Genomic DNA, 27,954 nt, shown 5'->3' on the forward strand with positions numbered 1-27,954 from the left:
TCTGCTGCGGCCCTATCTGCTGCGGCTTTGTCGGCTGCGGCCCTATCTGCTGCGGCCTTGTCTGCTGCGGCTTTGTCGGCTGCGGCCCTATCTGCTGCGGCCTTGTCTGCTGCGGCCTTGTCTGCTGCGGCCTTGTCTGCTGCGGCCTTGGCGGCAGCCGCCTGGTCACGATCCTGTTGTGCTTCGGCCGCAGCCGCTCTGTCGCTATCCGATCGCGCGGCCTCGTCAGCCTCTTTTGCTAGGAGTTCAGCATACTCCTTCTCCTCCGCCTCTTCTGCCTGTTGTATCAAAATGGCATCCTTGGTGGCACCGGCTGCTGTGGCTGGAGGAAGCTTGACTGCCTCCCGAAGAGCCTGAAGCTCGACGACTTTGATGTCATTCTGTGGGGCCGCGTGAGCGGCAGCTGTGCTGCTGTTGGTAGTCGGCATAAGTAGCCCATCCGGGCGAAGCGAGACTGCGAGCTTTGATAGGCGTTCAGATGCTGCTGGTGGCATGTTGTAGTCGTCCTTTGCATATTGGTAAGCAAGTATTAAATCAGTTCTACTGGGGAATAGTGCGGATTGGCTGGCCAGGGTCGATGGTTTTGTGTTCTTTGGTGGCGCTTCCAAGCGCGTCAACTGCGCGAGTACAATAAATTCAGCGGCTCTCCCCCAAGTTCTGACTCTGCGTGCTAGTGAGCCTAGGTATTTGAACCATTCTTGGCTATCACCGTGCTTCATGATAGCGTTCCCTTGGGCACCCCATCGCGTTGAGACAAGCTCTTTCGCCGAGGCCACAGCCTTCTCATTCTTCGCCACATTGTCGAGCGAGATAAGGACTTTCTGCCATAGCTTTGTAAACTGGGGTGTTTCCTTGAAACCCCCTTCGAAATCGGGAATCGTTTGTTGACCTATCTCGTAGAACTTTGCGAAGACAGCATTTCGGCCGTTTTCGGCCATCTCGGTGATCTCGATGACTGCGGTCAAGGCCTCGTTGACGAGCAGTACATACTTGGATGGATCGTCCTTGTGCATATCTTTCCATTCGGCCATTCTCTGATACAGTTCATCCACTGTCGCAAATGCCTCTCCTGCCACTTGGAGGAATACGCCCAAACGGGTATCGGCGGTTCCCGATCCTGTAGGCGGTTTGTTTTGTGATAACATCTGGAATAGAAGTACAAGTTAGCACTGGTCTCTCACTCTGACAGCTCTTGGATGACTGCATTACCTTGCAGAGAGTCTTTGAAAAGACTTTGGGAGGTATGTAATTGAGATTTCGTACGCGGAGGAGGTGGAAGGAGTACGAAAGAGAAAGACGGAGGCGGATGCTCAGTTTGTATCTGACGCTCTGGTTGTTGTTGCAGTCAAACGAATTCAGCCTGTGAGGTTTGTAGGTTCACGAGAAAAGGCTTCGAGGAAGTATGCTCCTTGGCCTAGATTTGAGACATAGTAGGTGGGAGGGAGAATGAAAAGGGAAGACGGAGGCTGAGGTCCAGGACTTGAAGTGAGGATTAAAATCCCTCACATCATTCACAAAGGCTACTTCACAGGTTGTCCTAACATCTTCCCCAGAAATCAGAATGTTGCTGGCTCGATTCTTAAAGCTCCACTATACCAGTCACGCACAACACCATGGCACTATATTCTATATTATGGCCTTTCCTTCGCATGGTATCTTTCTACGCCAGATCCGATCGGCAGTACACAAGCAACATCACGGCGTTATGTTCTATGTTATGGATTCTCTTCGCGTCGTCTCTCCTCAGGCCGGATCCAATCGGCAGGGTATAGATGCTCAGCACAACCCAAAGGTAAACCTTTCCCTATATCTGTCCTGCACCATGAACTAAATATATTGCGTCAGCCTTGCAGACTACATCCTCGATCGTAGCCCGATCCTATCGCGTTTCCTCCTCGAGATGGCTTCGTGCCCGCAATCCCGCCGCTCCGAAAGATTGCCACCACTTGTCATGTGGAGTCGCTGCTCTGAGAGTATCTGCAGTAACGTCTGCTGTCAGTGAAGGCTTCTCTTGCATGTCGTCCGGAGCAGAGTGATTCTGTCACTCCTTCAGTATCGAAAGCCACCTTGTCCGCCAGCTTACAATGCGCCGAGAGCCGCCTGCCTACGTCTTCGTATCAAGCCGTTATTGAGCCTGATTGGATCTACAGAATCGGTGCCTTTGGATCTGGTGGAGATTATGGTTGCTGATATCAAGGGACGAGGATTTCTTACGCTCGGTGCCCGTCGACAAGTATCCTCTATGAACGCCGTACCTTCTTTGCTCGCGACTACACATAATGGTGAATGATGAAGGTAAATGGGGCCCCGGTCAAGGCTGAATGAAGCATGGGGGCAGAGGACGTTTTGATTTGGTTTCAGGACAGGATCTAGAAGTGTTATCCGGACTCCGTCGTCCCAGACCCGGCGACAAGATCTGGACGTGCTCCTTGGACTACATCATCTCGGAGATGCAGCGACAGGATCTAGAAGTGGTCCCCGGACTCCATCGTCTCAGACCCGGCGACAGAATCTGGAAGTGCTCCCCGGACTACACCATCTTGGAGAAGTAGCGACAGGATCTAGAAGCATTGTCGCTGAGGTTCGCGTCCCATTATCACAGACGCCCTACGACAGGATCTAGAAGTGCTCTACCTGAGGTTCGCGCCCCAATTGATCTCTCTAAGGGTTGACTCTACCATCGCAGACGCCCCACGACAGGATCTAGAAGCTCTCTGGGAGGCTCAACTCTATCTCAGACGTCCCGCGACAGGATCAAGGGGTGCTCTCTGAAAGGCTCAACTCTTATCGTCTTAGACGTCTCGCGACAGGATCTAGAAGTGCTTTTCCATGAGTCTCGCGCTGCTTGTAGCCTAGTATATAGAGACAGCATGCTAAGGCCAGATACTAGCTTTTCTCTCTGGTAAAGCGATCTAGACCTCATGATTATAACCACAACCAAGTCAAGTCAAAGAGTAGGTGGATGAAGCTGAGTACCTGTGGGTGCTAAGGTTGCATCATGATCTTTATGTATATCCACCTAGGGTACTAGTGATATTTGTTTCCGCCAGACGGGTATGATCTTAACTCTTATAGAGTAGCCCCCGCTTTCCTACGTTGACCGTTGGGTCCAAAAAGTTCTGCTACTCAACGACTTATCTCCGCGACAGTGTGCATCTACCGAAGCTCTCAATCGAAGCGGATCTACAGCCCGTTAATAGCTACGCGAGCCGCGACAGCACCGTCCACCGGTGCCCTTCTTTGGTGGAATTCTACTCTGTAGAGGGAACACAGCCGACAGAATGGCCAGAATCAAGCGGGAACTTTCCGCAACTTACGACTCGGACTCAGATGATCTTGACGCATCTGTGCGTTCGAGTAAGCACCATAATGACCTAAGTGTTGGTTTCCCCCTAGACTTATGGTCTTTTAAACAAGTCCTAAAACTATCTTAGTCCGAATCCGACGCCTCCGTATTTGAAGTGAAGATGGAACTGCCTCAGATCCGAAATCCTGCACCGCTCACTATTCTCCCCACCGACAGCCTCCCTTCATATGAAGATCCGATCTCCCCTCCACCTGTGGCTTTGACATCTCTGCGATCTTTGACCACGAGTATCCACCAACCGGACTGTCACTTAGCCGCAACTGGCTGATATTCGTGACAGTCGAAGACCTACGATCACACCCGGTTGCAGTCAGCACTGGTGTTATCCACATTAGCAACTTCTGGGCCTTCAAACCTGGAATTTAGGAGATGGCAGTCCGATTTGTGGTTCGGGAGATAACCATCGTTATCACGTTGTTCCTTCACGCGGGAACACGGGGTAGGAGCTTGGAGAGCTGTCATTCCTTAGAGTCGTACTTTGATGTACTCCAAGAATTGGGCAAAACTCTTGACATGCCGGCTGTAATGTGGCATCCGCACGGCCGGGAGGGATGGGTAAAAGTCGGATCAATTGACTACTGTTACGACGCCGAGATCACTCACTCTGACGAGTGAATCCATAGCTGTATTTCTAGTACTCCGTACGCACCAAGTGCCTAATATAAAGACGCTTTCCCCTTCTCTATTAGTGAATTTAACCAGATCTTCGTTGTCGACTGGTGGACTAAATGCAGATCTCATAATGTGATATTGACTTGGTGGATAAATAGTGTTAGGTTTTTGGGGTATATATTTTTAATCTCTTCTTTTTTGAGAAGAAAAGCACCGTTAGTATAGTGGCAGTACGTTTCCCTCCCAGGAATCAATATGAATCCGCAAAAGGATAGGAAGAGTCCCGGGTTCGAACCCCGGACGGTGCACCATTGTTTTTTTCTGCCTCTCTAGAACGCTAGGTGATGCTGATACTCGGATAAGGAGCACGCGACTATCCCACCTGTGGACTCGGCAGCGGCTGCCTTGGTTGGCTGGCCCTGAGAGAACCAAATTATCCCAGGCTCCACTATCATGTACATCTTCCTCACCTTCATTCCATAATCCATATTCAATCTTACTGACCTTAACTCAACTCATCCTTACTCCCAACTCATTCTTCTAACCTCTTAATTGTACCGTACACTCTCGACTCATTCTTCCTTTTGACTCTATCTTTACCTCTCTCTTTCTTCAAATCCGACCTCCTTGTTTTCAGTCTACGCTTTCTTTTCGCCTCACCTCCTCGAGATGTTCGGCATGCCATACTCATTATCACTATCTGTGCTTTCCACTGCTTCACCTCCTCGAGATGCTCGACCTCACCTACTCTTCTTTTGCCTCATCTCCTCGAGATTTCATGTTCGAGTTCTACGCTACTCGTTATTGATCTCAAGCCTTTCTTTGGCCTCACCTCCTCAAGATTTCATGTTCGAATTCTACGCGACTTCTTCTCAGTCTTGAGCCTTTCTTTTGCCTTGCCTTGGGTGATGTTTTCATTGCCTTCATCGGTTAGGAACTTCTTTCTCAGCCTACGATGTCTTCATTCTCGAGGTTTCGCTCGCGTTCTAACCTCTTCTCTCTTCTTTCTTCGCCTGTATACCTGGTGGATTGTGCGGCCTATTGAGGATGTCTTCTAGGAGGCTCAGTAGCCGATCCTCAGATAGTGACAGGGCAGGTACTTTCTTAAAGCCCTTGGACATCCAAACCGAGGTGGTTAAACCAGTGAGAAATGACTGGTATTATACTTTCTGGTTCTTTCCTCTGTTGAGACAGTGCGAGAGGAGGGTGGCTATGAAGATACAATGTCCGCCGTCATTGGGTAGACGGACCCGATGGGGAAGGAGCGACCCCATCGGGTCCCGTTGTGCCTTCCCACGGCTGCCATCATGAGCTCGCGGCTTCTTCATCACTGAATCCGTCCTTCGCTGATTCAATCGATACTATCGGAGGTGGAAGTCTATCTTCCTTTTCCATCCAAAATCACGTTCAGACAGCTTCTACTGAGGATCGTTGCGAGCTAAAGGTAAGTTGAGCTGCACCAAAACGCTTCCATCACTCAGACTATCAAGTCTAACAAGCCTTTACTCTAGAGACCTTCAGGACCCTGGCCCCCTACACATATCGAAGCACGGACTGTTCAGAGCATACCCGAGACTAGCTCAGAGCTTCCGATCTTCGTCTCTCGACCCCAGAGCTTATACCCCATACGAAAAAAACTCAAAGAGAAAGTGCCCCTGGAAGTGAGTATGGACTGGAGCCCTGCTCCTTCCTTTCGGGCGGTTCTACTTCCATTGTTGGCCCACTAAGATCGTCTGAGCTATCCGATCTAGGTATGTCTACATACCCTTATGGTTCAAGGCTGCTAACAAAGACAGGCTGCCAAAAAAAGAGGCTATGGCGAGTCAGAAGTCGGAGGAAATCCTCATTTGGGAGGACCAAGAGCAGGACGACTATTCACAGCTGCTCTCCAATCTCCAATCCAATGAGCGGCACAAAACGGCGCTATTGCCCGCAAAGCGGGAAAACGAGACTGTCAGTACAACTCCGAACAAGCACGGTAGGCAGACACCTTTCTTCTGGGCTTGGGGCTTGAGGCTGACCTGTTGCAGTCAAACTAGATCACCTACCGCAAGACCACGACGAGGCCTCCCCGGTAGACGAACTGATATCCGAAGGCTGCCCAGATCTTGTGCCCGATGATGACGAGATCATCGATGGAACACCCCACGAAGACGAAATTTCTGAACTGCATGATATACCGGAAGCGGAGCTGGAAGATCTGGAGGTGGAAACTGAACATGTCGTATGCAAAAGCACTCTTACTGTGCCAGCGCCGAGCGATGAAACTGCACACAACGTCTCTCAATTCCAGAAACGGTTGCGTTCAGTGATTAAGTACCTCTTCCATCATGCCGAGACTGTTCATTGGAATGACATAACCAAGTCCACGGCTTGGGTGGGGCGCTCATGCTATCATCCCATGAGGACCGCCTGCAAGCATTCAGTACTTAGTTTTATTGATTCCGTCATACCGCTACAGACACAGGCTGTATTAGGCGACGATCACATTACTCCAGAAAAGCTTAGAAGCTTGCCTCCCATCAATCCAACAGCCGACGAGGTCGGCGTTTATGGCTGTTACATACGTCAGGTCGGCCGCGCTGGTGGTTTATATATCGGCTCAACAGCATGGAGTTTGAGCAAAAGATTGAAGGAACACTTGTATCGAATGAGACTAGCCCGGCAGCGAGGGTGCACCAAAGGAGCATTCTATAAATTCTACATCTCCCGCCCAGACAGTATCCCCTACTTCTTCGCAATCGCGGCGTGGCCGAAAGCCGGATCCAGTGCGTGGCTGGTTAGGCTTATCGAGACCATCGTCATGCTCATCTTAGATACTTTCGCGGTTAGCAAAGCCTCTCCAACATACACCGTCGGTGAGGAGCAGCTATCCGATCTTAAGGACAAGGCGGGTCTGCGCGCAAACGAGTTTGTGCCCCTAAACTCAGCGTTGCCGACTAAACAGACGCTGAAAACTGCCCTGAAGAGAGAATGCGTGAACTGTGGGTACGTTCAGGGTCCTGGAAAAAAGCCAAAATGGCTGTACAACACGTCTGATCCACTCGCCGCCACTATGCATTGCGAGCCGTGTTACCGCTACCGTGGAAGGCACAACGGTCAAGACAGACCCAATGACGGATCCGCTCTCGCCGCCCCCAAGCATGGCCCCTGTTCAAATGAAAACTGTAAATCTGAAACTAGCCCCAGCGGCGCCTGGGTTTGGGATTCAGATAAGACTGGAAAGAGAGTACTATGCTCCGCGTGCGGTGTCTATAGCCATACTCATGGATTCGAACGCCCCCGCGAAGTTGTGATGAGAACGACCGAACTACGTGTCTGTATCGACTGCCAAACCTCGTCCACAGCTGCGTGGCGATGGCATCATCACGATGATGGATGGAGGTGCCGGGACTGTCATTATGGGATTGGTGGGCGGCGCAAACACTCCGATAAAACTTGTTTGTTTTGTCATGCAACAGATTGTGATACGTGGTTCGAGGAGTCCGGTTTATGCGGGCCATGCCATGCCAATGATCTTCAAGCCCGAGAAGCCAACCAAAAGCCTTCATCTTGCGGCAACTGTAGAACTAAATTGGGCAAGGGCGGGCGCAAACGCCGTTGGATTATCTCAATCCGCGAATTCACTTGCGATCTTTGCTACCTTGCTTGGGAGAAGGGGTACCTCCGCGTTGATGTGTCGGTACACTTTGTGAATTTGGATGTGCGTTGTGAAACTTGTAACGCGATGTACAGCGTTAAATGGAGTTTCGAGGGAGGTCGAGAAAAGTCGGCTGCTGAAGGTGTCAGGCTGCTCTCGTGTAGCAAATGCTATCAGGGGATGAAGCTGAAGTCTTCAAGTCTGGGGACGGTCAACCGCAGTGAACAAGACCGCCAGAAAGGAGAAATGACCTACTTGGAATTCAGAGAGGGGAAGAAGAAGGTCAATCTTCATGACCTCTATGCGTACCTTCAACGAGCGCATCGCATTGATAGGACCCGCGGTGCCGTCGAGGCGGCGGGTGGTATAGCCAGGTGGTATGAGGCAAATCCGATGAACCGAGGTTGACCTGATGGAAGGACCTGTTGCCATACTTTCCTACCCCCTAGCTCGGCCTACGACAACCAACTACCGCAACAATGGGTTGACACAGTCAAGCTACTTTTTCGCGCAGATCTCTTGGTATATCACTATGGAATGTTTTTAGTACCTGCGCTTTCATCTACAGTGCCCTGTGGATCAGAATGAGACTGGCTCCATTTGATTTACGTTGTTGATCTTGTTCTAGCATCTAATCTTCGTCGAAGATCTACCAGAAGACCTTCCTCAGGTCACCTGGGGAGCCGAATCAGTCTTTGTTTCGACGCATCGTTTTACAGAGCTGGCTCAAAGAAATATATATAGTGGGGGTGAATACTTTAGTGAAAAAGATCTGGTTGTTTTATCAGTGTCTAGAACGACATAATGAACAGTAGCATGTCCCTGCTCGGCAGCAGTTGAGTTCTACAACCGACAACTTTTCCGCCCGACGCCCTTCTTTACGAATACTTCGCCAACAGAATCTACTGCACATCGTTTACAGATTGCTTGTTCGCATTGGAAATATGACGCCAATACCATCCCTTCAATATACACTCGAACCCGACAAACCCGCAGATCCCACCTGCATAGGAAATTAATATAAGCCCGGGACCCTTACAGGCAGTGAAGCGTACTGCCACTTCGCCCAACGGCGCTTTGATGCTTGGAAATGTCAAAAATCTTAAATACATAGCCCAAAAAAATACGACTTTTCCCATCACAAGATGTACATTTAAAAGAACAACACCCGCGTTGCCCCAAGTCCACGATAACGTTGAGGGATACGCTCATTCCAATAATGTCACCACCAGTCCCATTCAAACGCGTCTCGACTTACATGGAAGTCCGCCACGGGTAAACAAGGCAGAAGGAGCATGCAGACTGAATGTGCCGACGACGACTTGTTAGTCTCTCAACCCGCTATAACTGTTCATGACGTCGAGGGCTGACTGTGGGCGAGCTGCTCAGTCTCGCTTCTTGTCTGATAGCTTCCAATGCCAATTATTGTACCCAGGCGGGTCTCCAATCGATTCTGAAGGGGAAAACCGGCAGTCACACACAAACACCTAAGACGGTCTGATAGCTTTCAACGCCAACGATTGCGCCCAGCCAGACCTCCGATTGATTCTGGAGGAGGAACCTGACAGTCACATACGAGACACGGTTGAGAGACGAAATGTCCTTGAGACGACCTGACAACACGAATCCAAATGTTTCCTGACTGAACATCTTGAAGAGTATGGGCCAAGACAGCAATACACATGCTGATCTATCCTACAGGATAGGGAGGCTTGACGGTGAATATGCTACGTTTTGACCTTGGCAGCGCTATACGGGAAGAGACGAAGGACTTTACCGAAATATGATGGACACAAACAAGCATCCTCTCCGGCAAGACAGCGGATATTATGGAACCTGGGTGGAGGATGTGTAGTTCTGGTAACGGCCACCAGTAGAGGATACCGAAGGGCTGATTGAAGGTACAACCTGGAGATTCCTTTGGGTGAAATAGAAATCACGGTTTCCTCGACAGTTCCCTCCTATTAGCAGTTCATTGTCACTACTTCAAGTGGGAAAACTTAGTCTTTAACACATGTTTGTTCGAACTTTGCTGGGGCTCTATATTAGCAAGCGGAGACAGCTACTTTGATATTGGAGAGATTTCTGCTCGTTTTGTGAACATAGTTTACTTAAGTCTGGATGACTGGTTAGAGCCAGGATAGGCACCTACAAGAACAGCGGCGATGTACTGTTCCAACGCGGTAATGACATAAAATACCTGGACAAGTGGCAGATGGACGTAAAGTATATGTAGACCAGAGACTAGTGCTACAGATATTAAAAGCGTACCCTCTAGACGAAACCCCTGACCTAGCTTCCCATTGCTTTCTATGTTAGAACTCCTCATATGAGCCGAAGACCGCTCCAGTGCTCGTGAGATCTCAGCATGGAGCCGAGAAAAGCGTTACATATCATACGTCCTAAAAAGGATCAACGTAATAGGCGACACGATAGGCCCGGACTTGTCTGGAAGCTTGCTGAACGAGGGGCTGAAAACCGGGACCTCGGCCTGTTGAGCATTCATACTGAGTTGAGCTAAAGAAAAGTGGACGTAATTGATTTGAGCTTGAACTCGGAACTATTTGACGTGGAGGTAAAGCATCAAGAAAAGATCCTTCTCACCAAGAGCCCATCATTTCAGGGGCTCTTTGACCTTATACCAAGACTGAATAAGATCACCGATTGCTGTTCGGTGTAGGTTGAGGAGGTTGCGGACGGTTTCAGGCTCGCTTGCACTGGCCGCGCGCGCGAGGGCAATGAAATCACCAGAAATTGCCTTTCTGCCCATTTGATGGCCTAATGTCTCGAAGCGATCTAACTTCTCCACATATTTGCTGACAACTCTCAACAACAATGTATCTGCGTCTGGCCCATATCGTGAATCCAGGAATCTCAGGGCGGCACGACGACACTGCTGGTCCAAATTAACCAACTCAGCGCGATGCGGATCTTCTGAGCTGCCTTTGCCACCAGATTTTGAAGATTTCATTGAAGCCGGAATATCGCTTTGTGGTTGCTGGCCTTTCTGCTCTCGCTGAGCTCTCTTCTGTAGCATCTTCTTCTTTCGACCTTGGTCCTTTTCCTCATCTGTACGTGCGTCCTGTCGTGCCTTGACTGTCTCTTTGTTCGTGTTGTAGTAATTCGCTTGGTATAGACGTGCTCTCTCCCTCGCGGCAGGATCACTTCGATGCTCTAACGAGCGTCAAAGTCTCCAATGCAAAACTTCAGGTAATTAAGAATCAAAATAAGACGACCAAAGAATATTTCAAACAGGTATTGCTGTAGCGTAGCTGCAAATCGTCCAGTTTCAATGTCGTCCATAGTGCATAATCCGCCAGTCAACAAGTGGTAGCCAGTAGTAGGAAGACTAGACGTCGCCCGAGTATGACAAAACAGAGACTAGACGTCACTGCAAACAAGTCAAACAAGTCTGTGTGATCCGGTATATTAATAATTTGGTCTTTTAAGGGGTACTTATGATTGTGTGGTTGGTGCAGGTGCTTGATAAATTGGCCACGGTTAGGGCATGGCGTTCCAAGGTTGCTTTATATATTTCGTGGGTGCTTCCCGAGGTCGGTTGTTAAGCGACCGCTGTAGCGGACACGGACCAAGCTGTAACAACAAAGCTGCAAAATATGGACAATACTAAACAAACATAGACACGGGATTGATTCTTCTGATCTAACACTACCATGTGGCCAGCAAGCTCGGAGTTAGGTACTTTAATTGATACAAGTACGGCATCCTCTACCTTAACTAACATACGATGTAAGTGCAATGAATATAAAGCCAACACTTTGAACCCCACTATAATCTCGGACCCGATGAGAGCAGATATAAATATAATCGAGGAACCCAAACAAGTGTAAAAGTAGACCATGTTCAGCCAGCTCACCATCCATGTCAAGAAAAGCAAAGACAGCACCCTGGCAATGCATGCCGAAGCCGAGCCTAGAGAAATATAAACAGTTCAGATCCTTGATATTTGCGAGTACAGCTCCATAGAAACATCCATACGTATCGACCTTGATGCACAGAAACAGATCCTATTGGTAATCTGTGAGTAACGTAGCAGTTCTTTGAGGGGTCGTGATCTAGCCCCAAGTGAATCAAGGCACGACGAAGCCACCGTAGCCAGCATTTGAAACCTAGGCCTTCATCCCAGCGAATGATTGGGCCCTGGTCATATGCATCGCCAATGTAACTTGATGGTAGACCCTTCCTGCATCTACGAGAGTATCCAACCAGGCTTATTCCGGCAAAATCGGTTCCGTCATATATATTCCTGAAGAATCCCGTGGCCCACGATCATAAGTCCAGTGGGAGTTTGATGTGCTTCATGAGGGCAGCCAGTTAGACCTACCCTAAGCCCCACGAAGACCCCGAGGCCGGGGCAGACATGTATGCACCAATCGGTTGGGATAGGATAGCGGCAAAGAACATGCAAAGGCGAGGATTTGACCGATATCACATTAGGAACCAGGGTAGGCCAAGACCCGACAGTAGTAGTTATTTGAGATCTCAAGAATGCGATCCTCAACAGAACTATTCGGACGCTACATTGGCCATGATCCCAAAGCTCAATATGGCTCACCATACCATAACATACCACGAAAGCCCCGACCATGTACTCTTATAGTTATCAGGTCAGAGCCAGAGAATTGCAACACCCCTCCAGGCCGAATCAGGTACTTCAATAAGCTTACAAAGCCCTTTCCATCCTGTCATAACGTACAAGCGAGGAGTATCTCGACAAATGAACAGTGCTGCAAGCTGAATTAAAAGCCCCCTTCCGTTCCAGCAAAAAGCTCGTTTTCGGCCTGTAAACTAGGCGTTTAGGCCACGGCCAACAACCCCCATTGATCAATATGATGTTATAGGTAGAGAGTGGACACCCTGATGGTCGTCGCACGAAGAGCGCAACCGTGTCGTACGCCAGTCCAGCGGGAAACATCGTGAAGACCCCCGCGTCCGGTACTGTCAGATGTAAAGGCTAGTTCTCAGCCTATAGAAGTTACCATGAAAGACGGAAAATTTAGAGTATACACGGATACTCCGTAAGAGAGATGGGACAAGGACGTAGTGGTTGTCCATCGCAAAAATGGTGACAGCGGTGCCCTGGGAGACGGGAAGGCCAGAAGCACATGCGTCGTGATTGGGGTAGATTCTAGAAGACCATGCTGTAATCACCACACCCGCTGACAAAACAAGATTTATTATGACAGTAATACAGCCCACAGATGGACGAATGCTAAGTTAGTTATGTCAATGGGACAACGCTCGATAAAAATAGACAGGACTCGTATATATTCATAACTCATTCCTATACATCATCTCGGGTGTGGTCGAAGGCCAAACACACAAGATCTCCAACCTCATACTCAGAGCAAGCACTGATACATGCAGCAGTAGGGATGCCACCTGCATCCTTACATCTGTGGTCCGGAGATTAATAGCCGCAGCCACGATTAAAAAGTACAGCACCCACGGATTGACAGCCAAGGGAGAGCAAGGCTGCAACACCATGGCGATTTTGACAAGGAAAAGAGCCAGCTGCACAGCAAAAGGCGGGGGATACCACCTCGAAAGCCGCCGCGAAAGGGAAGTCCTGCCCGGCGGAGGAGGTAACAGTCGGATAGAAGGCTCGACAGTAGGCGGTACGACTTGTCTGGTCTCGTAATTCTCGTTCATGGGTGGCGAAATGGACTGTGCACTAGAGAACCGCGGCCGGACAATCAAATCACGATCCGGACTGAGCGAGCTTCTTCTTTCTGTGCTATCCATATCTTCAATCACAGGGGTCAAATCTCCGACAGACCCATTCGATTCATATACAGAGTTGCGGCGTATAGCAGGACCTCGCGGGAAGGACCTCTTGGGAGACACTGCCTGATCAAACGGATCGACAGTGTCGTCGAGAGGACGAATCCTGGAGCTGGTGTGAACATCAGGGGTAGAAGCATTACTGCCGCCCCGTTTGGTGCGTAGGTTCTCGTTGGCGCTGGCGCCGACCTCAAGGCCACCTAGAACCTCGTCTGCAGACGGCCGCAGGTCAGGATCTACAGATAACAAACGCCATAAGAAGGTGTAGAGTTGTTCAGGTAGATCGGGACGAATACGACCTGGGTTGAATCCAGACCAATCCATGATCTCTTCGCGAAGCTTATCAAGATCCTCCCTTTCTTCGTGGATGAGATCGGCATTCTGATACGGGAGTTGCCCAAAGCACAAAAAATACAAAATCATTCCAAGGCTGAAAATGTCACTTTTAAAAGTGAAATTGGCGTAGGGTCCATCGGGGTATTCCCGTCGCAGCACCTCTGGGGCACAATACGACACAGTTCCTGTCGCACCAGTAGATAGCCGGATCGCATCCTGGGCTTGAACCTCGCCGAAGTCGCTAACCAAGACCCGTATGCCATCGTTCGTCTTGTGCAGCAGACAGTTATTGGGCTTGAGATCACGATGAATATACCCGCTAGCATGGAGATACCGGAGGCCGGACGTAATATCCTTGAAGAAGGAGTATATCTCATCAAAGTGCAGTTTGCGAGGTTCTTTCAAGTCGATAGGTGCCTCGGGACCGCCCTTTGACCTCCGCCGAATACGCTCCTTTAGTTCTTGGGGAGTTGTAGGATTCTGCATGGAGCCACAAATATAGTTATGAAGATCCCCTGCATTGCAGTACTGCTGGAGGATGAACGCGCATGGGACGCTAGGTCCAAATGTAGTAATCTTGGCGTTTTCCAGCCATACATGTCGGTATGAGACGAGGTTCTGATGAGAGAGATGCTGAAGCGTCTGAACCTCAATAAGGACCTTCTCAAGCCATTCATGGTCGTCGCCGACGGGCACGCGCTTACAGGCGTAGTGCCCAAGAGACACGCCGTCCAAAACATGCTTCACCAGCAGCACCACGCCCTTCCCGCCTTTTCCTAGCACCGTTTCTTCCACAAAGAATCTCTTGAAGTAGTCCGGAGTAAACGCGGCCGACGAAATGCCGTGAGGGACCCTAGACTGACTGGACTCGCTCGAAGGACTATCGGCCAGGACAGGTTGCACGAAACGGCGAGTTTGCGACTGAGATGCGGTCGGTTCTACCGAAGGAGGCGGGAGGCTATTACGGAGCATGCGGAAGTATTCGGGGTTCACGAATTCCTGCTGCGACCCGGCATGGTGGTTGTCTTGACCCGAAGTCTCGTCGCGCAACGGCCTGCGACAATACGGGCATTGCGGATCGTGATCATCTTGCTCGTCATCGGTGGCATTTCGAAGAACTAGCTGCTTTGAAACCGGATCATAAACCACAACGGAGCCGTCATGGCGCCTGGTATGATTTCAATTAGGACGAGACTTCGGCAGCGGTCGCGAAGATGAAGCTTACAGAACAACATCGTTGGAAGAGGAATAAGGAACAATGGCGCCGTCCGCCATCATAAATCAGAGCGGCATATTTCCTGAGAAGGTAGAGAGGTGAAAGGCCATAACCATGAGAAGACAGTGATTGCTTAAGAGAAGAAAGGCGGTGGTCCATCCTCTAAAGTGAGGCAGGTGCCCATGAGATGGACCGGTCCATGTGGATGCGATGATCATGACTGCCCCACGCGGACACGTGAGCCAATCCCGTCGTTTGTCTGTGCTTGCTACAAAATACTCGCTACTTTACTGATCCGTTGGAAAAAGTATAAAACAAGATCTTCTCATAACATTTGTAAGGGGTATCTAGATAAGTGATGTCGTTGACATCAAGCTCGACAATGGGTCCTTCCGGAGGAAGCATCCTTGGAGCATGTATGATGGAGGCAGCCCAGAGGCCGACGCGACGCTGTGGGTACTGCCTATTGTTATCCAAGTGGGCTCGGGCGATATAAACCGTGCCACGATTTCCGCGCTGCGTTCTCAGACCGAATGTTGCACAGCTGTCAGATAGACCAGCCGATCGGCCAAGCAGGAAGCGACAGCTAAGTGTGCAGGGCGTTCTGCGACGCTGGTGTCAAACAAGCAGGTCAAATATGACTCGTGCAAGCTTGCCGAAGTTGTGAGGTGTTGAGATGATAGGAGGCTAGAAGGCGCTCATTCCTCTCCACTCTCATCATCGCTGACCTCGAGGTTGGCAATCGAATCGTTGTCGCTGTCATCAGCCTCGTCATTGAACCCCTCGAACTCTTCATCAGAGGCGGAAGCGGACTTGTCCTGGGCTTCCTTGTCTTCTCCCGCGTCCTGGGAGGTCTCCTCGATCTTGCGCTTCCGTCCCATCTCACCAAGTCTGCCCTCACGGCCTTCAATCTTCTCGCCCTCACCAGGTGTGTGAGGAGGCGGAGTGAACCAAGGAATTTTGCCTCGAAGGAAGTCGTTGATGACCATCTTGGCAACACCATCGAGATCCGGCTCGCCTCCACGAAGAAGCCTACCACCCTTTCGGGCGAGAATGCTGAGGAACTCAATGGCATCGCTCGTTTCCTTGATGCCATAAGTGCGCTCAAGGTGCTTGGGCTGCACCTTCTTGAGGATGGCGGGGATATACTGCTCGGGGTTGTCGACGTTTTCAACTCGGACGACGCCTCTGAGAAGAATATCCTCAGGAGTATCTGTCTGACTTGGCGGGACAACACCGGGGCAGTCGATGAGGTAGATCCTCTTCATCAAGGTGATGTATTGCCAGACCTTGGTCTCGCCAGGAATGGGAGCGACAGTGCACACCTTTTTCTTGCGGAGCGTGTTGATGATCGAAGACTTTCCTGTGTTAGGGTAGCCGATGAACCCAACCGAGATTTGCTTTCGGTCGGAGTGGAGTGACGAGAATTGTCTCAGAAGCTGAATGAGAGATCCTTTACCAAAGGAGTTGTTGATCGAAGCGTGGAAAGCTAGAGTAGGGTAGTCCTTGGACAGGTGGCGAACCCAAGCGGCCTGGTGTACAACGTCAGCACACCATAATGGTATAACAAAAAAAAAGCAAAAAGGTAATGATGTGTGAAATGTTACTAAGAGTGCTGCTATGAAGACGCCGATGGCAAAGCAGTACTCAACTCACGAACAGAACACTGCTCGGTCCTTAACGATCAGCTCTCAAGACGAAAGCCGATCAGCCTAGCTTCAGAATGAAATTCGGCGCGGACCAGCGTTGATATGCCAAAGCTGTAACAGACAATACTTCCATTGAGAAAGCGTGACACGGAGTCACAGAAGTAGACTTGACTTAGCGATGGCATGGCCGGAGCCAATGGAAAGATGGAACGAATGAAAATAGCATGAAGCAGATAAAACTTACCGCAACGCCAGTAGGCACAAGGTCACACTTGTTGAGAACAAAGATCAAGTGCTTGTGAGGTGCCTCCTCGCGGATGTATTTTTCAATACCTCTGCAGCGAGTGCCCTCGGGATCGCGAGCATCGATAACGTGAATGACAACGTCAGAGGAATCAATGACCTTGTACAGCTCGTTCCAGATTCTCTTGGATTGACCCTTCAGGAAGACTGCCTCACGAGAAATCGGCATCGTGCCAATGCCGAGGTCGGCCGCCACGTCGTCGCCTGCAACAGCCGCAGTGCCGTCCTCAAAGGTAGCTTGGTTCGACTTTTCAACGTAGCTATCGTGCATCTTGACAGTCTCACCAGCCAAATCTTCGAGCGATGAGACCCCGAGCTTGACTCGCTTTCTCTGAGCCTTGGGCCCGAATGTGTCGCTAAATGGTGAGGTTTCAATCGCCATCTTGGCCTCATGCTGCTTGAGTCCATTGACCGTCTGGTTTTCCTTGATCAAACTCATTGGCAGCTTGTTGGTCTTCAAGAGAACCTGATACGGATCGGAAGCGCGCTCGGCGACGGCTTCGCGGAACGAGGATAAAGCCTCCTGCGAGATAACTCGAGTATTTCCGAACCATTTCCGGTTGGGCTCAATTCTAGCGACCGGAGCCTCTCGAGATTGGTACGAAGCAGCAACGGTGATGTTTCCAGCGGCGTCACGTCGAGGCTTGCCATCCTTGAGCATATTCAGGTGCTTCACCTTCTTCGCATCTCTTCTCAAATCAGTGGCTGCATCGAGCATTCGATAGGACGAAGCTTACCTGTAGAAATTTTCACCCTTGACTCTGACATTGGCCATGCCATCGTTATCCTTACCCTGCCGGGTCCGGCGGGTGGCTTCCTTCTTTCCGGTACCCATTTCGATATGATCTTCTGATATCCTAAGAAATCAAGAAGAAATAATAGGGTGAAGAAAAAAAGTTGGCGGAACGCAGAGGGAAGGAAGAGAAAAGTTGCTGAGGAGAAATTATTTTTTTGAAGGCGCCAAGCGGAGCAGCGCACGGGCCAACGGCGAGAAAATCGCTTCGATCTTTTTCCGGCGTCAAGCCAGACAACCGCGTTGCTCACCAGCTCAAACCGCCGGGGTTGTGAGCTCATAGTCATCAGCCCATACTCAACTCCGCCTCTTCTTGCTCCTAGGTCTTTAGGCTCACACCTAGACCTTCCGCAACAATGTCCGTCTTCCGCCAATGCCGCACTGCTACCGTGCAGCTCCGCGGTTTTTCTTCATCCTCCGCTCTCCGCGTCGGACCCGAATCGCCTAACTTCATTGAAGTTCCTCGAATAATCCAACCGGATCTTCCCCAGAAGCCCCGTGTCAAGGGTACACTGCCAGTGCCCCGGGAGCTCTTTCCCAAGCGACGAGCGGACAAACCTAACCCACAATACATCGCCGCCGCCGCACCCCTGCCTACCAAGCAAGAAAAGATCAAGTCAAATGAGCCCCATGCCGAGTACCGAAGCTGGAAGCGCAGCATGGCCGACATGAGGAGGCAGAACTTTGAGGAGGGTCTGCTGGAACTGCACAACCGGAAGCAATTGACGGATAAGTCAATGGAAGAACGGAGTCGGTCGAGGCAAAAGCTGCGAAACCACGTCCTCCGCCAGCCCGACCGAGCAGATGAGCTCCTCACCCGGCCTACAATTCCACAGATTATGATACCGAAGCACACGCCTGTGTTGCCGGACCCAGGTAGAAAGAACCGTCTCCAGGCATCGCAGCGTCGGACTGAGCGGAAGGCGCACCTTAAGGAAATGGAGCGCCGCGAATCGCTGCACACGCTTTACATGAATGCTCGCGAGTTCATTACCACGGAAACCCAGTTGGCGGCCGAAATCGAGAAGGTCTTCCCTGATGGAGAGAACGAAGCTTGGCGCAACGACACCAAGAATGGCGAGAACATTTGGAACAAGGGACTTCCCAAGACTATGGCATCCCGCACTGCAGAGTTTGGGCGAGAGGTTGGGCGAGAGGCGCAGAAATGGGATGCCGTCCAAGGCAGGCTCCAGAAGTTAGGTGAGGAGATCACCGGCGGAAAGATTTGAAGTGTTGATCACTTGTATAATACTGCTATTTGCATGTAACTCGATATTTGTATTTTGATTGCACCTATTTTACACCATGTATACCAATTCTTTACGAACTGAACCCGAGCTTCGTCCGTGAGCAAATATAACCAAAGCGCCGTCGCTATGCAATAATAAAAATGGCCTCTAGGAAGAGTGCTCATGTGCTACCATCGTCTGAGCCAGCAGCGAGAGCAGCCCCCTGTGTGGCAACCGGTTTCATGACGTTAAAAGAGCTTTCCTGTCGCTTCGGAACCTCCTCGTCAATGAAGCACCCCAAGCCCGCAAAGGCCTCGAGCATGGTGCGTGAGTAATATTCTTGCAAATTGTACCCACCTGCAAGCGTCCGAGTATCTTGCCGGATAGGATCAAGATACGAGGACGGATAGTGATCCCGTAATGTGTAATAGTCTCTTTTGTTTGGAACCATACCGCCAAATGGATCGTAAGGCTTCTCGGGCTCCGGTGTCTTGATCTTCTTGAGACCCTTGATCAAACCGGAGCCGCCTTCCTCGGCAGTTGCGGCGCCAGGATAAGCAGGCTTTTGAGCATCTGTGCCGCGTAAAGCAGCTTGTTTCTGCCGGATTCGCTCTTCCTCGCTGCGCCGGGCTGAGGATTTCTTGAGCATGACCTTTTGCAAAGCAGCGGCATCTCCTGCTCGCCCTTGCGCAAGGTTGTTGAGATAATTTTCTCGACCGGCCATTAGTTCTTTTCGCTCGTTTTCGTACTCTTCCTTGGCCGCCTGTCGTCGCAGACGTGCCAGTTCTTGCTCGTGGTTCTGACGTTCTTGGAACGAGGAGACTTCCTTAGCTTCGAGTGCTTGGTTGGCACGGATGGACCGCATGTTCTCGGATGCGTAGCTCTGAAGGTCTGCTTCGGTCTTCGCGACATCGATTCTGTTGACGAGGTTGAAGATTATTTCCTCTCTCTGCTCTAGGAAGTTATCCCAGTCCAGCTTGGAATCGAACTCTTCTTCTCGGCGGTTGAGGCTATACACGGTTAACGTCTACTTAGCGCAAGCCGGGGAAGACAACTCACACCGTCATCACTCTCCGCCGTATATCCACCTCCCTCTCGACATGTATATCCTCGAATGTCTGTTTGCGAAATCGAGCCTTTCTCAGCGTCTTGTGGCACCCGGCCACAGGGCAGTTCGCCGGGCCCCCGGAGAATATCCGGTCAACGCAGGACTCGCACATCTTGTGGTAGCATTCTGGGTTTATGAGAAATCGCATATCCGGGTTCAGGTACCGCGAGGATTTGCAGACGGGACAGACCTCTAGAAACGCCGCGGTTAGCTTGGACATGAGACTTCGAAGAAGTAGTCGGGATCTTACCATCTTCATCCCCGCGGTTTACCAGAGCTTCGCGAGAAGGAGGCATGATTGTAGTACCGCTGCTCACCGCGATAAGCAGAGATGATGCCTGTTAAGCGTTGAGAAATGACAGAGTCGAAGGCGACCTCAACGAGCCCATGTCGGTCATCAAATGTCCGCTAGCCAATCAGACCGAGGCTTCATTGTTCCGCGCGGCGGAATTTCTGTACGGACTTTTTGCCGCCCGCCTTTCAAAAGTTATCCCCTCACTCCTCAACGAATCCTCACTTTTAACTCACGGGATTTAGTCGCGAATCATACTTCTCGTTCCTCGGCATACTAAATAACATCTGGGTCTGTTCAAAATGGGAGTCCCGGACAGCAACATCGAAGGGCTTGAGCGCCAGCGCCGCGAGCTTGAGGGCAACATTTTGCAACTGCAACAATCTCTTTATCATTGGAGGACATGGGAAGCGGAGTACGAGAGCCTGAAAGAAGGCATCAGCGACCTAGGCGACGATGCCTCCACGCGCGATTTTTTACGAGTTAGCCGCGATTTTGGCGGGACGTTCGTCACCGAGGACGAGTTTCGAGTGATTATCGGCGAGAAACAAGGCCTCCAGCGGAATAAAGAACAAGTGGTCGCCCTCATTTCGCGACGAATCGACTATGTCAAGGAAAACGTCGCGTCGATGGAAAAGAGATTGCGCACGGCCGAATCTCAAATGGAAGCCCTAGATTCGGCTGAACAGAAACCGCGGAATCCAGCAGAGGATTTTCCGATGAGGGAGATTATTGAGGAACTTGACGAAGACGGGGAGGTCATTTCGAGTACAACTACGAACCCCGGCGACCAAGCTTCAAGCCTGCTGGAGATTTTGAAGAAGGCCGGCGTTCAGGACATACCAGACCTCCCCAAGCCGGATAGTTCCATATCTACCGAGTCACAACCGTCGGAGCCTACACTGGAGGACACACCTCCCTCGATCACTCAGGAAGCGGAAAATAAGCAGGTTCCGTCCACAAGGAACGGGCTTTCATCGCTTGTGATTGATGCGGTCGAGACTCCTGTAGAATCCGAGAAAGAAGTTCCGGCTGTGGACATTGATGAATCCCCGGAGGATGCTCAACTCCGTCGTGAAATGCTGCGATATGGTCTAGATGAAGTTGGTGCGGTAGTTGCCGAGCTTGAGCTGGCTGATGACGCAAGTGACTTGTCCACTGAAGAATATGATGCATATCCATATGACGACGAAGACGAAGATGAGGAAGATGAGAATGGGCGCACTATCGGGCCCGTGCTGGACGAAGACTACCACCGACAGATGCGTGAGTTGGAGGCGAAGTTGAACGCCCGGGGCATGTGGAATGTCGGCAAAGATTCCGCATCGCTCCCCGTACACGTGAAAGAGGACCTTGAGCAACCGGCTAAGGTCAAGATAGAGAGAACCGTGGAACCGAATGACGAACTGGCTTTTAAAGCGAAGCCAAAGAAAAAGGTTGCATTCGCCGAAGAGCTTGACATCGCCCCAGCACCCAAACCTCAAGCGCCTGAAAGCAAGAAAGTTGTCCCTCGGGAGTCTGATGTCCCTGTCTTATCGGACTCTATCATTGAGCGTACAAAGCCGGAGAAACCTTCTAATACCGTCACTGCACCGGCCCCAAAGAAAACTTCCCGTTTCAGGACAGCTCGCGGTACTGGAGGGACCATCGCCGACATAAACTCTGCTGCACCCCCAACCTTTGGACAACGCAAAACCGCCTCACTTGGACCAACCCCGTCCATGCCTTTATTTCCCGCCAAGCCCGCAGAACCGAAACCCTTTTCCCAACCTATCTCCGACATCACCGAAAAGCCACCGGGTTCTGTGACTCCTTCCGGACCCAAGGACAAAATCCTGGCAGATACTCTGGTCGAGCGTGTCATTGCGGAGGGAACCGCCACAGCTCCAGAGCCTGACGAGTTAGACGAAGAACTTCATCGGAAAGAAATCGCCACCGAATTTCACCGGATGAGAAACAGGATGGCTAAACAAAACGGTGGCTCCCAGGAAGACGATGATGAAGAAGAATTCGTTCCAGTCGAGGAACCGCCAAAGCGAATCAGCAAATTCCGGGCATCCCGGATGGTATAACTGAATATAACAAATATAGACACAGATACCCAGCAATATTTCATTCAATAATAGACATGATTGCATATCCAGTGGTCAGATGCAGATTTGCCAATAGAGATAAGTACTAGGAGTTCTACAATCATCGCAATGGGCATACCATCTCCTGTTGGTCTATCCATCGTCGAGAATTCCAAGATCAAAGACAAGGGCTCTCTGACTGCCTTCCTTTCCTGGCTGTATTGGACTCGGTCGAGTACTTACGGTCTGGAATCGGTGGATCTGCGGTTACGTTTCACCCTCTACATCAATTCACGCATTGTCAGTGGGCCAGATTGCCCGCGTCCCACATTGCCTGGGTCAGTATATTGGTATACCAGGGGATATATGGGCCGCACAAACAGGGTTGTGGCGCTGTACCTGTTCTCGGAATAGAACAGGACCCTGACGTCAAGGTACTCGATAATCACTTCCTCCGGTGTCTAAGCAGATTGAATTGACATTATTTTCTCCATCAGGCGGTTCGAACTGCATCTGAAGGTAACATACAAATATCTGTTGCCCTACTCCGTAGATGCATAGTGTCCGAGTGCCTCGGCCTACTAGGCTGGTTATGAGTAGCAACTTCGTCCAATGGCACTGCTTTCTTTCTCAACCAAACGATCATCAATGGTGAGCAGGCTTATTCTTTCAAAAACAAGTATAGAAAGGGATACGGTTCTATGAGGGGCGTGTCTATGCTTCCCGCGGAGAAGAGACTGAGGAAGTATATAACCACTTGCTATATTTATCAGCATTGAGGCATAATCACTCTTCGTATTCGTGAACACAAGCAGTATTCTTGATTTATTTTGGACTCTCAACTTCGGTCAACGGTATTGTGCGCATCGAACCAGGCAGCTGTAGAGAGGTCTCGTCAAACCCATTGTTCTGGCTCCACCTCGCTTGTTGATAAAAATGACGTGGATAGGATCAACGTGGGCAGTTGCCTGAAGAAAGAGATACGTAGTTAGTCTGACGCTGACCAGGACCATACTTTGAATGTAATATTAGGTTGAAATAGAAAGAAGCAAAGCCGTTAGGGCGATTTACTGGGCCGGTCCACCAGTCGAGCCAGTTTTCCCACTCCGAGCATGCCCCATCAATGCCCGTCCCTGTTGACCTCTCCACTGCCCTTCTCCATCTCCTCAGGTTCGATGATGTTGACCTAGCAAGGGCACACTTACTGCCTTGTCTGGCCTCGATCGAGCGAATGACTTATCAGATCGGATATTCTTCAAAAATGATCTACTCTGTACCTTGCTCCGCGCTCCACCCCGCGGAGGACTTTAGCCGTGCCTGGTGGAGTATGATGCACTCCCATTATTATTGATAGGCTAGAGACCCTTCTTCGAACGCGGACTACGAATGTATCGCCTAGACGGTTTCCACTGAAACAACAGCATACCCGAGGCGGTTTCTCCCGTGATCGCCGGACAACGAGGACAAGGTTAGAGGGTGGTGCCTTTGGGTTTCGCAGTGGCGTGAGCAGCCTCGACCCCGGCTGTGGGCTCGTTAAGCGCATCAGTGCCACCGGAGCTCGTGGGTCAAAGTACGATTTGCTCGTACTCTCCCAGAAGCTCGAACGAGCCATGAAACGGAATGTGCTGGCCAAGGCAGAGTTATACTCGACCCAGAACCTTTGGACGGCCCACCTCGCTGTTGACCGATTACCTGTATTGTCCTTGCTGGTAGCCTAGTGGCAGGGAGGTTTGTCCCGAGACTCAATTGACAATCAAATCGAACTCCACAAGTATGAGTGACGTCTAACATTTGGAAGTTCGAGGCCCGGGTTTCTCGGCCTGGTTACAGCCTGTTTACTCTCTCACTGAGGAGGTAGCATTGGGCCAACCTGGGATTTTCCTCCCAGGGTTCAATGTTTCGTAGATACTATGACCACATACGCTGAGTAAATGACCCGGAGCATCCCCCCGAGGTTATAAATTAGCTTCCTCCTTCCAGAGCATATCTCAACCATTTCGAGTGTAGGAAAGGATCAGGTTGACTCTTCCCTTACACTCGCTCTGCCGGTTTCATCTGGCCATGGCCAATGTAAGGAACTTTGCTGCTTTTGCAGCTTTTGCGGCAAGTGCCCATGCACTTGTTCCCCGCGATACCAGCTGCTGCTTTCACCTCACAGCATCTGGTGGTGCATCAGGTCCTGTCGGCCAGCTTGGTGACGGACAAAACCGTGTCGGCGGCGGCTCTTCAAGCTTGCCTGAGGGCCAGTACTGTATCGACTCAGATGGCTCTCTCATTGATGGAAACGGACGCGGCTGTCTATTGACTCGTATGATATTGACCTCAACTCGTCGATACCGTGGAAGAGCTTGCTGACCGTTCGTTATTGTAGCTCCTACAACACAATTCCAATGCGACTTAGGCGGCACTCCAACACCTGGATTCTCTGTCGGCTCAAGCGGAACACTAAGCTACAATGGACAAAGCAGCTTCGTTGCTTGTGCAACCGGGGACAGCGGAGAGATGAACATCTACACATCGCCGAACCCCTCAGACGTTACAGGCTGCGTTAGTGTTCAACTCATGGCCGATTCCTGCTCAGGAACAGGTCCAGGCGCGGGCGGAGGTACGGGTGGAGGAACCGGAGAAGGTCAAGGGCCAGGACAAAGTGCCACACCTAGCGCTCCTGGTGGTGGTGGTGGAGGCACTGGAGGAGGTCAAGGACCTGATGCTACGCCCAGTTCGCCTGGTGGTGGTGGCGGTACAGGAGGAGGTCAAGGACCTGGGCAAGGTGCCACGCCTAGCTCTCCTGGAGGTGGTGGTGCCGGAGGAGGTCAAGGTCCAGGACAAAGCGGTACACCCAGCTCTCCCGGTGGTGGCGGTGCTGGTGGAGGTCAAGGACCTGGCGCAATACCTAGCTCTCCTGGCGGCGGTGCTGGCGGAGGTCAAGGACCCAGTTCTCCCGGTGGTGGTGCTGGCGGAGGTCAAGGGCCCGGCCCTACTCCCAGTTCTCCTGGCGGTGGTGCCGGCGGAAGCCAAGGACCTGGCGCTACTCCCAGTTCTCCCGGTGGAGGTGGTGGTCAAGGACCCAGCGGTACTCCTAGCGCTCCTGGAGGAGGTGGTGCCGGAGGAGGTCAAGGTCCTAGTCAAGGTGGAACGCCGTCGCCCAGCACTCCTGGAGGAGGGGGAGGTGGTGGTGGAGGCCAAGGACCTGGCCAGAGCGCTACTCCCTCGCCAAGCGTTCCCGGAGGTGGTGTCGGAGGCGGTGGTGGCTCTCAAGGTCCTAGTCAAAGCACTGTGACTGTTCCAGTTATCTCGCCTTCTCCCACGTCTAGCGCTCCTGGTGGTGGTGCTGGTGGTGGCGGCGGTGGATCTCAACCCGGCCAAAGCACCGCAACTGTCCCCGTTATCTCACCCTCGTCTAGTGCTCCTGAAGGTGGCGGCGGCGGCGGAGGCCAAGGCCCCAGCACAAGCACTGTCACCGTCCCAATTATCTCACCATCGCCAAGTACCCCAGGCGGCGGAGGTGGCGGCCAAAGCACTGCCACGGTCCCAATTGTCTCGCCCTCATCTAGTGCTCCTGGAGGTGGTGCTGGCAGAGGTCAAGGTCCCAGCACAAGTACCGTCACAGTCCCTATTGTTTCACCATCGCCGAGCTCTCCAGGTGGTGGCGGCGGAGGTCCAGGTCAAGGCGCCTCACCCTCACCTAGCTCTCCAGGAGGCGGCACAAGCACTGTTACTGTGCCAATCGTCTCACCGTCGCCAAGTTCTCCAGGAGGCCAAGGTCCCGGTCAAGGCGCCTCACCGTCGCCTAGCTCTCCAGGAGCAGGTGCTGGAGGAGGTGCTGGAGGAGGCGGAGGGGGTGGCACAAGCACTGTTACTGTACCAATTGTCTCATCGTCGCCAAGTTCTCCAGGCGGCCAAGGTCCCGGTCAAGGCGCTTCGTCCTCGCCCAGCTCTCCAGGAGGCGGTGCTGGCGGAGGCGGAGGAGGTGGCACAAGCTCTATTACTGTGCCAATTATCTCACCATCGCCAAGTGCTCCAGGCGGCCAAGGACCTGGTCAAGGAGCTTCACCCTCACCCAGTGCCCCGGGAGGAGGCGGTGCCGGAGGAGGTGGAGGAGGTGGTCAGAGCACCATGACCGTCCCAATTGTTTCGCCCTCGCCCAGCGTCCCTGGTGGAGGTTCCGAATGTGCCGACTGCCCTCCCACAACAACTGTTTACACTACTGTCGTTGTCGATTGCAGCACTGAAACTCCTGGCGTTCCTGCTGGAGAAGCAAACACGCCCGGTGTTCCTGGAGAAACTGAGCCTGGTCAACCTCCTGCCACTGGAGTTCCCACGGGTCCTAGTGGTGGCGGTGGAGGCGGAGGTCAGCCTACTGGTCCTGGTGGCGGTGGTGGTGGTCAACCTACTGGCCCTGCTGGCGGCGGCGGAGGGGAGCAGCCTACTGGTCCCACTGGTGGTGGTGGTGGTGGAGGAGGAGGAGGAGGAGGAGGAGGAGGAGGAGGTCAACCTACTGGTCCGGCTGGCGGCGGCACTGGCGGTCAACCAACCGGACCTGCTGGAGGCGGCGGTGGTGGTGGTCAGCCCACTGGCCCAACTGGCGGCCAACCTACTGGACCTGCTGGAGGAGGTGGTGGAAGCTGCCCTACCGATCTTTCAGGCAACTACGAATATCCTCATCTGATCATCCCTGTCGACTCATCTTCCCCAGGTACAGCGTACGGCACTCAGTTCAACGGAACCATCACACCGACAGTCTCGACTATCTTCAACTTTGACATTCCTGCCACCGATTCCGGCAAGACCTGTAGCCTGGTCTTCCTCTTCCCTAGACAGGAGGATCTCGAGACTTCTGCCTTTGACTTTAGCGGAGACGGCACAATCCAGTTCTCAGCTCTGGAGACATACGCTACCCAGTCGACCACATACAACAACGCTCCCCAAGTCAGCCAGAACCTCGGCCAATACACCGTCTCGCCTGGCAATTCTTATGCTGTTTCCAGCTTCGCGTGCCCTGCTGGCCAGACTGTCAGCTTCGAGATGTCAACTCCTGGAAGCACCGAACTTGAGTTCTTCGAAGATTACAACCCCTCACCGTGAGTTTTCCCATGTGTTCTCTTTTGAGCTTTGACTAACTTGCAACCAGCCTTGGTCTGTTCATCACCGTCTGTTAGATTGGACAAATGTGACTTGTCTGGCTACGGAAGACATCCAATGATAGACGTCTGAAAAGCATGATCACCCTTAAATTTGTACAACATAACCTTCATATTCGTTCCCGCTTTAGTTACACCGGTTTAATTATTGTTAGTTTCAATTCTTAACTGTTTAGTTAAATACTTGGACACTTTGACCGCACAACGAGAATCTGGGAGTGGGCCAGTAGATCTGGCTCTGGGCGCCTCGCCTTGTCTCGTCTCGTCTCGTCTCGTCTGGCCCTGGACTGTAGGTATTCGTCTGCCTAAGAATCTAGGCAGAATAATTCCTCCAAAGCCTGTCCGCACTCTGTATACTGTGGAACAATAATTGAAATAGAAGCGGGCGATG

General features: G+C 51.6%; 8 protein-coding genes and 1 non-coding gene across 9 annotated transcripts; 5 read left to right on the top strand and 4 right to left on the bottom strand.

Annotated features, from left to right (window-relative positions):
• Positions 1-87: 87 nt before the first annotated feature.
• On the bottom strand, positions 88-1,031 carry BDW74DRAFT_183368 (uncharacterized protein; the record flags this gene model as incomplete). Its single annotated transcript, XM_073730508.1, has 2 exons — positions 88-116; positions 170-1,031. The coding sequence occupies 2 exons, from the start codon at positions 1,029-1,031 to the stop codon at positions 88-90; spliced, it is 891 nt and encodes a 296-aa protein (XP_073578448.1).
• Positions 1,032-4,189: 3,158 nt separating this feature from the next.
• Positions 4,190-4,287, top strand: BDW74DRAFT_t205. The gene has a single exon. It is a non-coding gene; the product is annotated as a tRNA-Gly (tRNA).
• A 1,507-nt stretch (positions 4,288-5,794) lies between these two features.
• BDW74DRAFT_183370 (uncharacterized protein) lies at positions 5,795-8,027 on the top strand (the record flags this gene model as incomplete). Its single annotated transcript, XM_073730509.1, has 3 exons — positions 5,795-5,957; positions 6,010-6,967; positions 7,769-8,027. The coding sequence occupies 3 exons, from the start codon at positions 5,795-5,797 to the stop codon at positions 8,025-8,027; spliced, it is 1,380 nt and encodes a 459-aa protein (XP_073578449.1).
• Positions 8,028-12,569: 4,542 nt separating this feature from the next.
• On the bottom strand, positions 12,570-15,119 carry BDW74DRAFT_107020 (protein kinase IKS1). Its single transcript, XM_073721656.1, has 2 exons — positions 14,986-15,119; positions 12,570-14,928 (listed from the first exon to the last, which is right to left on the bottom strand). Exons 1-2 carry the CDS (start codon positions 15,036-15,038, stop codon positions 12,912-12,914), a joined length of 2,070 nt encoding a protein of 689 aa, XP_073578450.1. The 5' UTR covers positions 15,039-15,119; the 3' UTR covers positions 12,570-12,911.
• Positions 15,120-15,277: 158 nt separating this feature from the next.
• On the bottom strand, positions 15,278-17,823 carry BDW74DRAFT_162893 (putative GTPase NOG2). The gene is made up of 3 exons (XM_073726019.1): positions 17,666-17,823; positions 16,870-17,617; positions 15,278-16,508 (listed from the first exon to the last, which is right to left on the bottom strand). The coding sequence occupies exons 1-3, from the start codon at positions 17,761-17,763 to the stop codon at positions 15,675-15,677; spliced, it is 1,680 nt and encodes a 559-aa protein (XP_073578451.1). The 5' UTR covers positions 17,764-17,823; the 3' UTR covers positions 15,278-15,674.
• Positions 17,824-17,975: 152 nt separating this feature from the next.
• BDW74DRAFT_162894 (uncharacterized protein) lies at positions 17,976-19,047 on the top strand. The gene has a single exon (XM_073726020.1). The coding sequence runs from the start codon at positions 18,078-18,080 to the stop codon at positions 18,948-18,950; it is 873 nt and encodes a 290-aa protein (XP_073578452.1). The 5' UTR covers positions 17,976-18,077; the 3' UTR covers positions 18,951-19,047.
• Positions 19,048-20,439, bottom strand: BDW74DRAFT_162896 (TFIIH/NER complex subunit TFB3). Its single transcript, XM_073726021.1, has 3 exons — positions 20,309-20,439; positions 20,010-20,250; positions 19,048-19,960 (listed from the first exon to the last, which is right to left on the bottom strand). Exons 1-3 carry the CDS (start codon positions 20,352-20,354, stop codon positions 19,132-19,134), a joined length of 1,116 nt encoding a protein of 371 aa, XP_073578453.1. The 5' UTR covers positions 20,355-20,439; the 3' UTR covers positions 19,048-19,131.
• Positions 20,440-20,575: 136 nt separating this feature from the next.
• On the top strand, positions 20,576-22,717 carry BDW74DRAFT_188898 (prefoldin-like protein). The gene has a single exon (XM_073731838.1). The coding sequence runs from the start codon at positions 20,653-20,655 to the stop codon at positions 22,420-22,422; it is 1,770 nt and encodes a 589-aa protein (XP_073578454.1). The 5' UTR covers positions 20,576-20,652; the 3' UTR covers positions 22,423-22,717.
• A 1,766-nt stretch (positions 22,718-24,483) lies between these two features.
• BDW74DRAFT_183376 (putative GPI anchored cell wall protein) lies at positions 24,484-27,581 on the top strand (the record flags this gene model as incomplete). The annotated part of the gene is made up of 3 exons (XM_073730510.1): positions 24,484-24,730; positions 24,794-27,503; positions 27,554-27,581. 3 exons carry the CDS (start codon positions 24,484-24,486, stop codon positions 27,579-27,581), a joined length of 2,985 nt encoding a protein of 994 aa, XP_073578455.1.
• Positions 27,582-27,954: the final 373 nt, after the last annotated feature.

Source organism: Aspergillus multicolor (genome assembly GCF_047715735.1).
Source record: "Aspergillus multicolor strain CBS 133.54 unplaced genomic scaffold BDW74scaffold_45, whole genome shotgun sequence".
NCBI lineage: Eukaryota > Fungi > Ascomycota > Eurotiomycetes > Eurotiales > Aspergillaceae > Aspergillus > Aspergillus multicolor.

Coding starts and splice junctions, on each gene's coding strand:
- BDW74DRAFT_162893 (XM_073726019.1), bottom strand. CDS start 17,763: ATGGGTACCGGAAAGAAGGAAGCCACCCGCCGGACCCGGCAGGGTAAG. Junction 17,618..17,665: donor AAGGGTGAAAATTTCTACAG/GTAAGCTTCGTC, acceptor TGATTTGAGAAG/AGATGCGAAGAAGGTGAAGC. Junction 16,509..16,869: donor TTGTGCCTACTGGCGTTGCG/GTAAGTTTTATC, acceptor GTTGTACACCAG/GCCGCTTGGGTTCGCCACCT.
- BDW74DRAFT_162896 (XM_073726021.1), bottom strand. CDS start 20,354: ATGCCTCCTTCTCGCGAAGCTCTGGTAAACCGCGGGGATGAAGATG. Junction 20,251..20,308: donor AAACCGCGGGGATGAAGATG/GTAAGATCCCGA, acceptor CGGCGTTTCTAG/AGGTCTGTCCCGTCTGCAAA. Junction 19,961..20,009: donor CGGCGGAGAGTGATGACGGT/GTGAGTTGTCTT, acceptor AACCGTGTATAG/CCTCAACCGCCGAGAAGAAG.
- BDW74DRAFT_188898 (XM_073731838.1), top strand. CDS start 20,653: ATGGGAGTCCCGGACAGCAACATCGAAGGGCTTGAGCGCCAGCGCCGC.
- BDW74DRAFT_107020 (XM_073721656.1), bottom strand. CDS start 15,038: ATGATGGCGGACGGCGCCATTGTTCCTTATTCCTCTTCCAACGATGTT. Junction 14,929..14,985: donor TCTTCCAACGATGTTGTTCT/GTAAGCTTCATC, acceptor AAATCATACCAG/GCGCCATGACGGCTCCGTTG.
- BDW74DRAFT_162894 (XM_073726020.1), top strand. CDS start 18,078: ATGTCCGTCTTCCGCCAATGCCGCACTGCTACCGTGCAGCTCCGCGGT.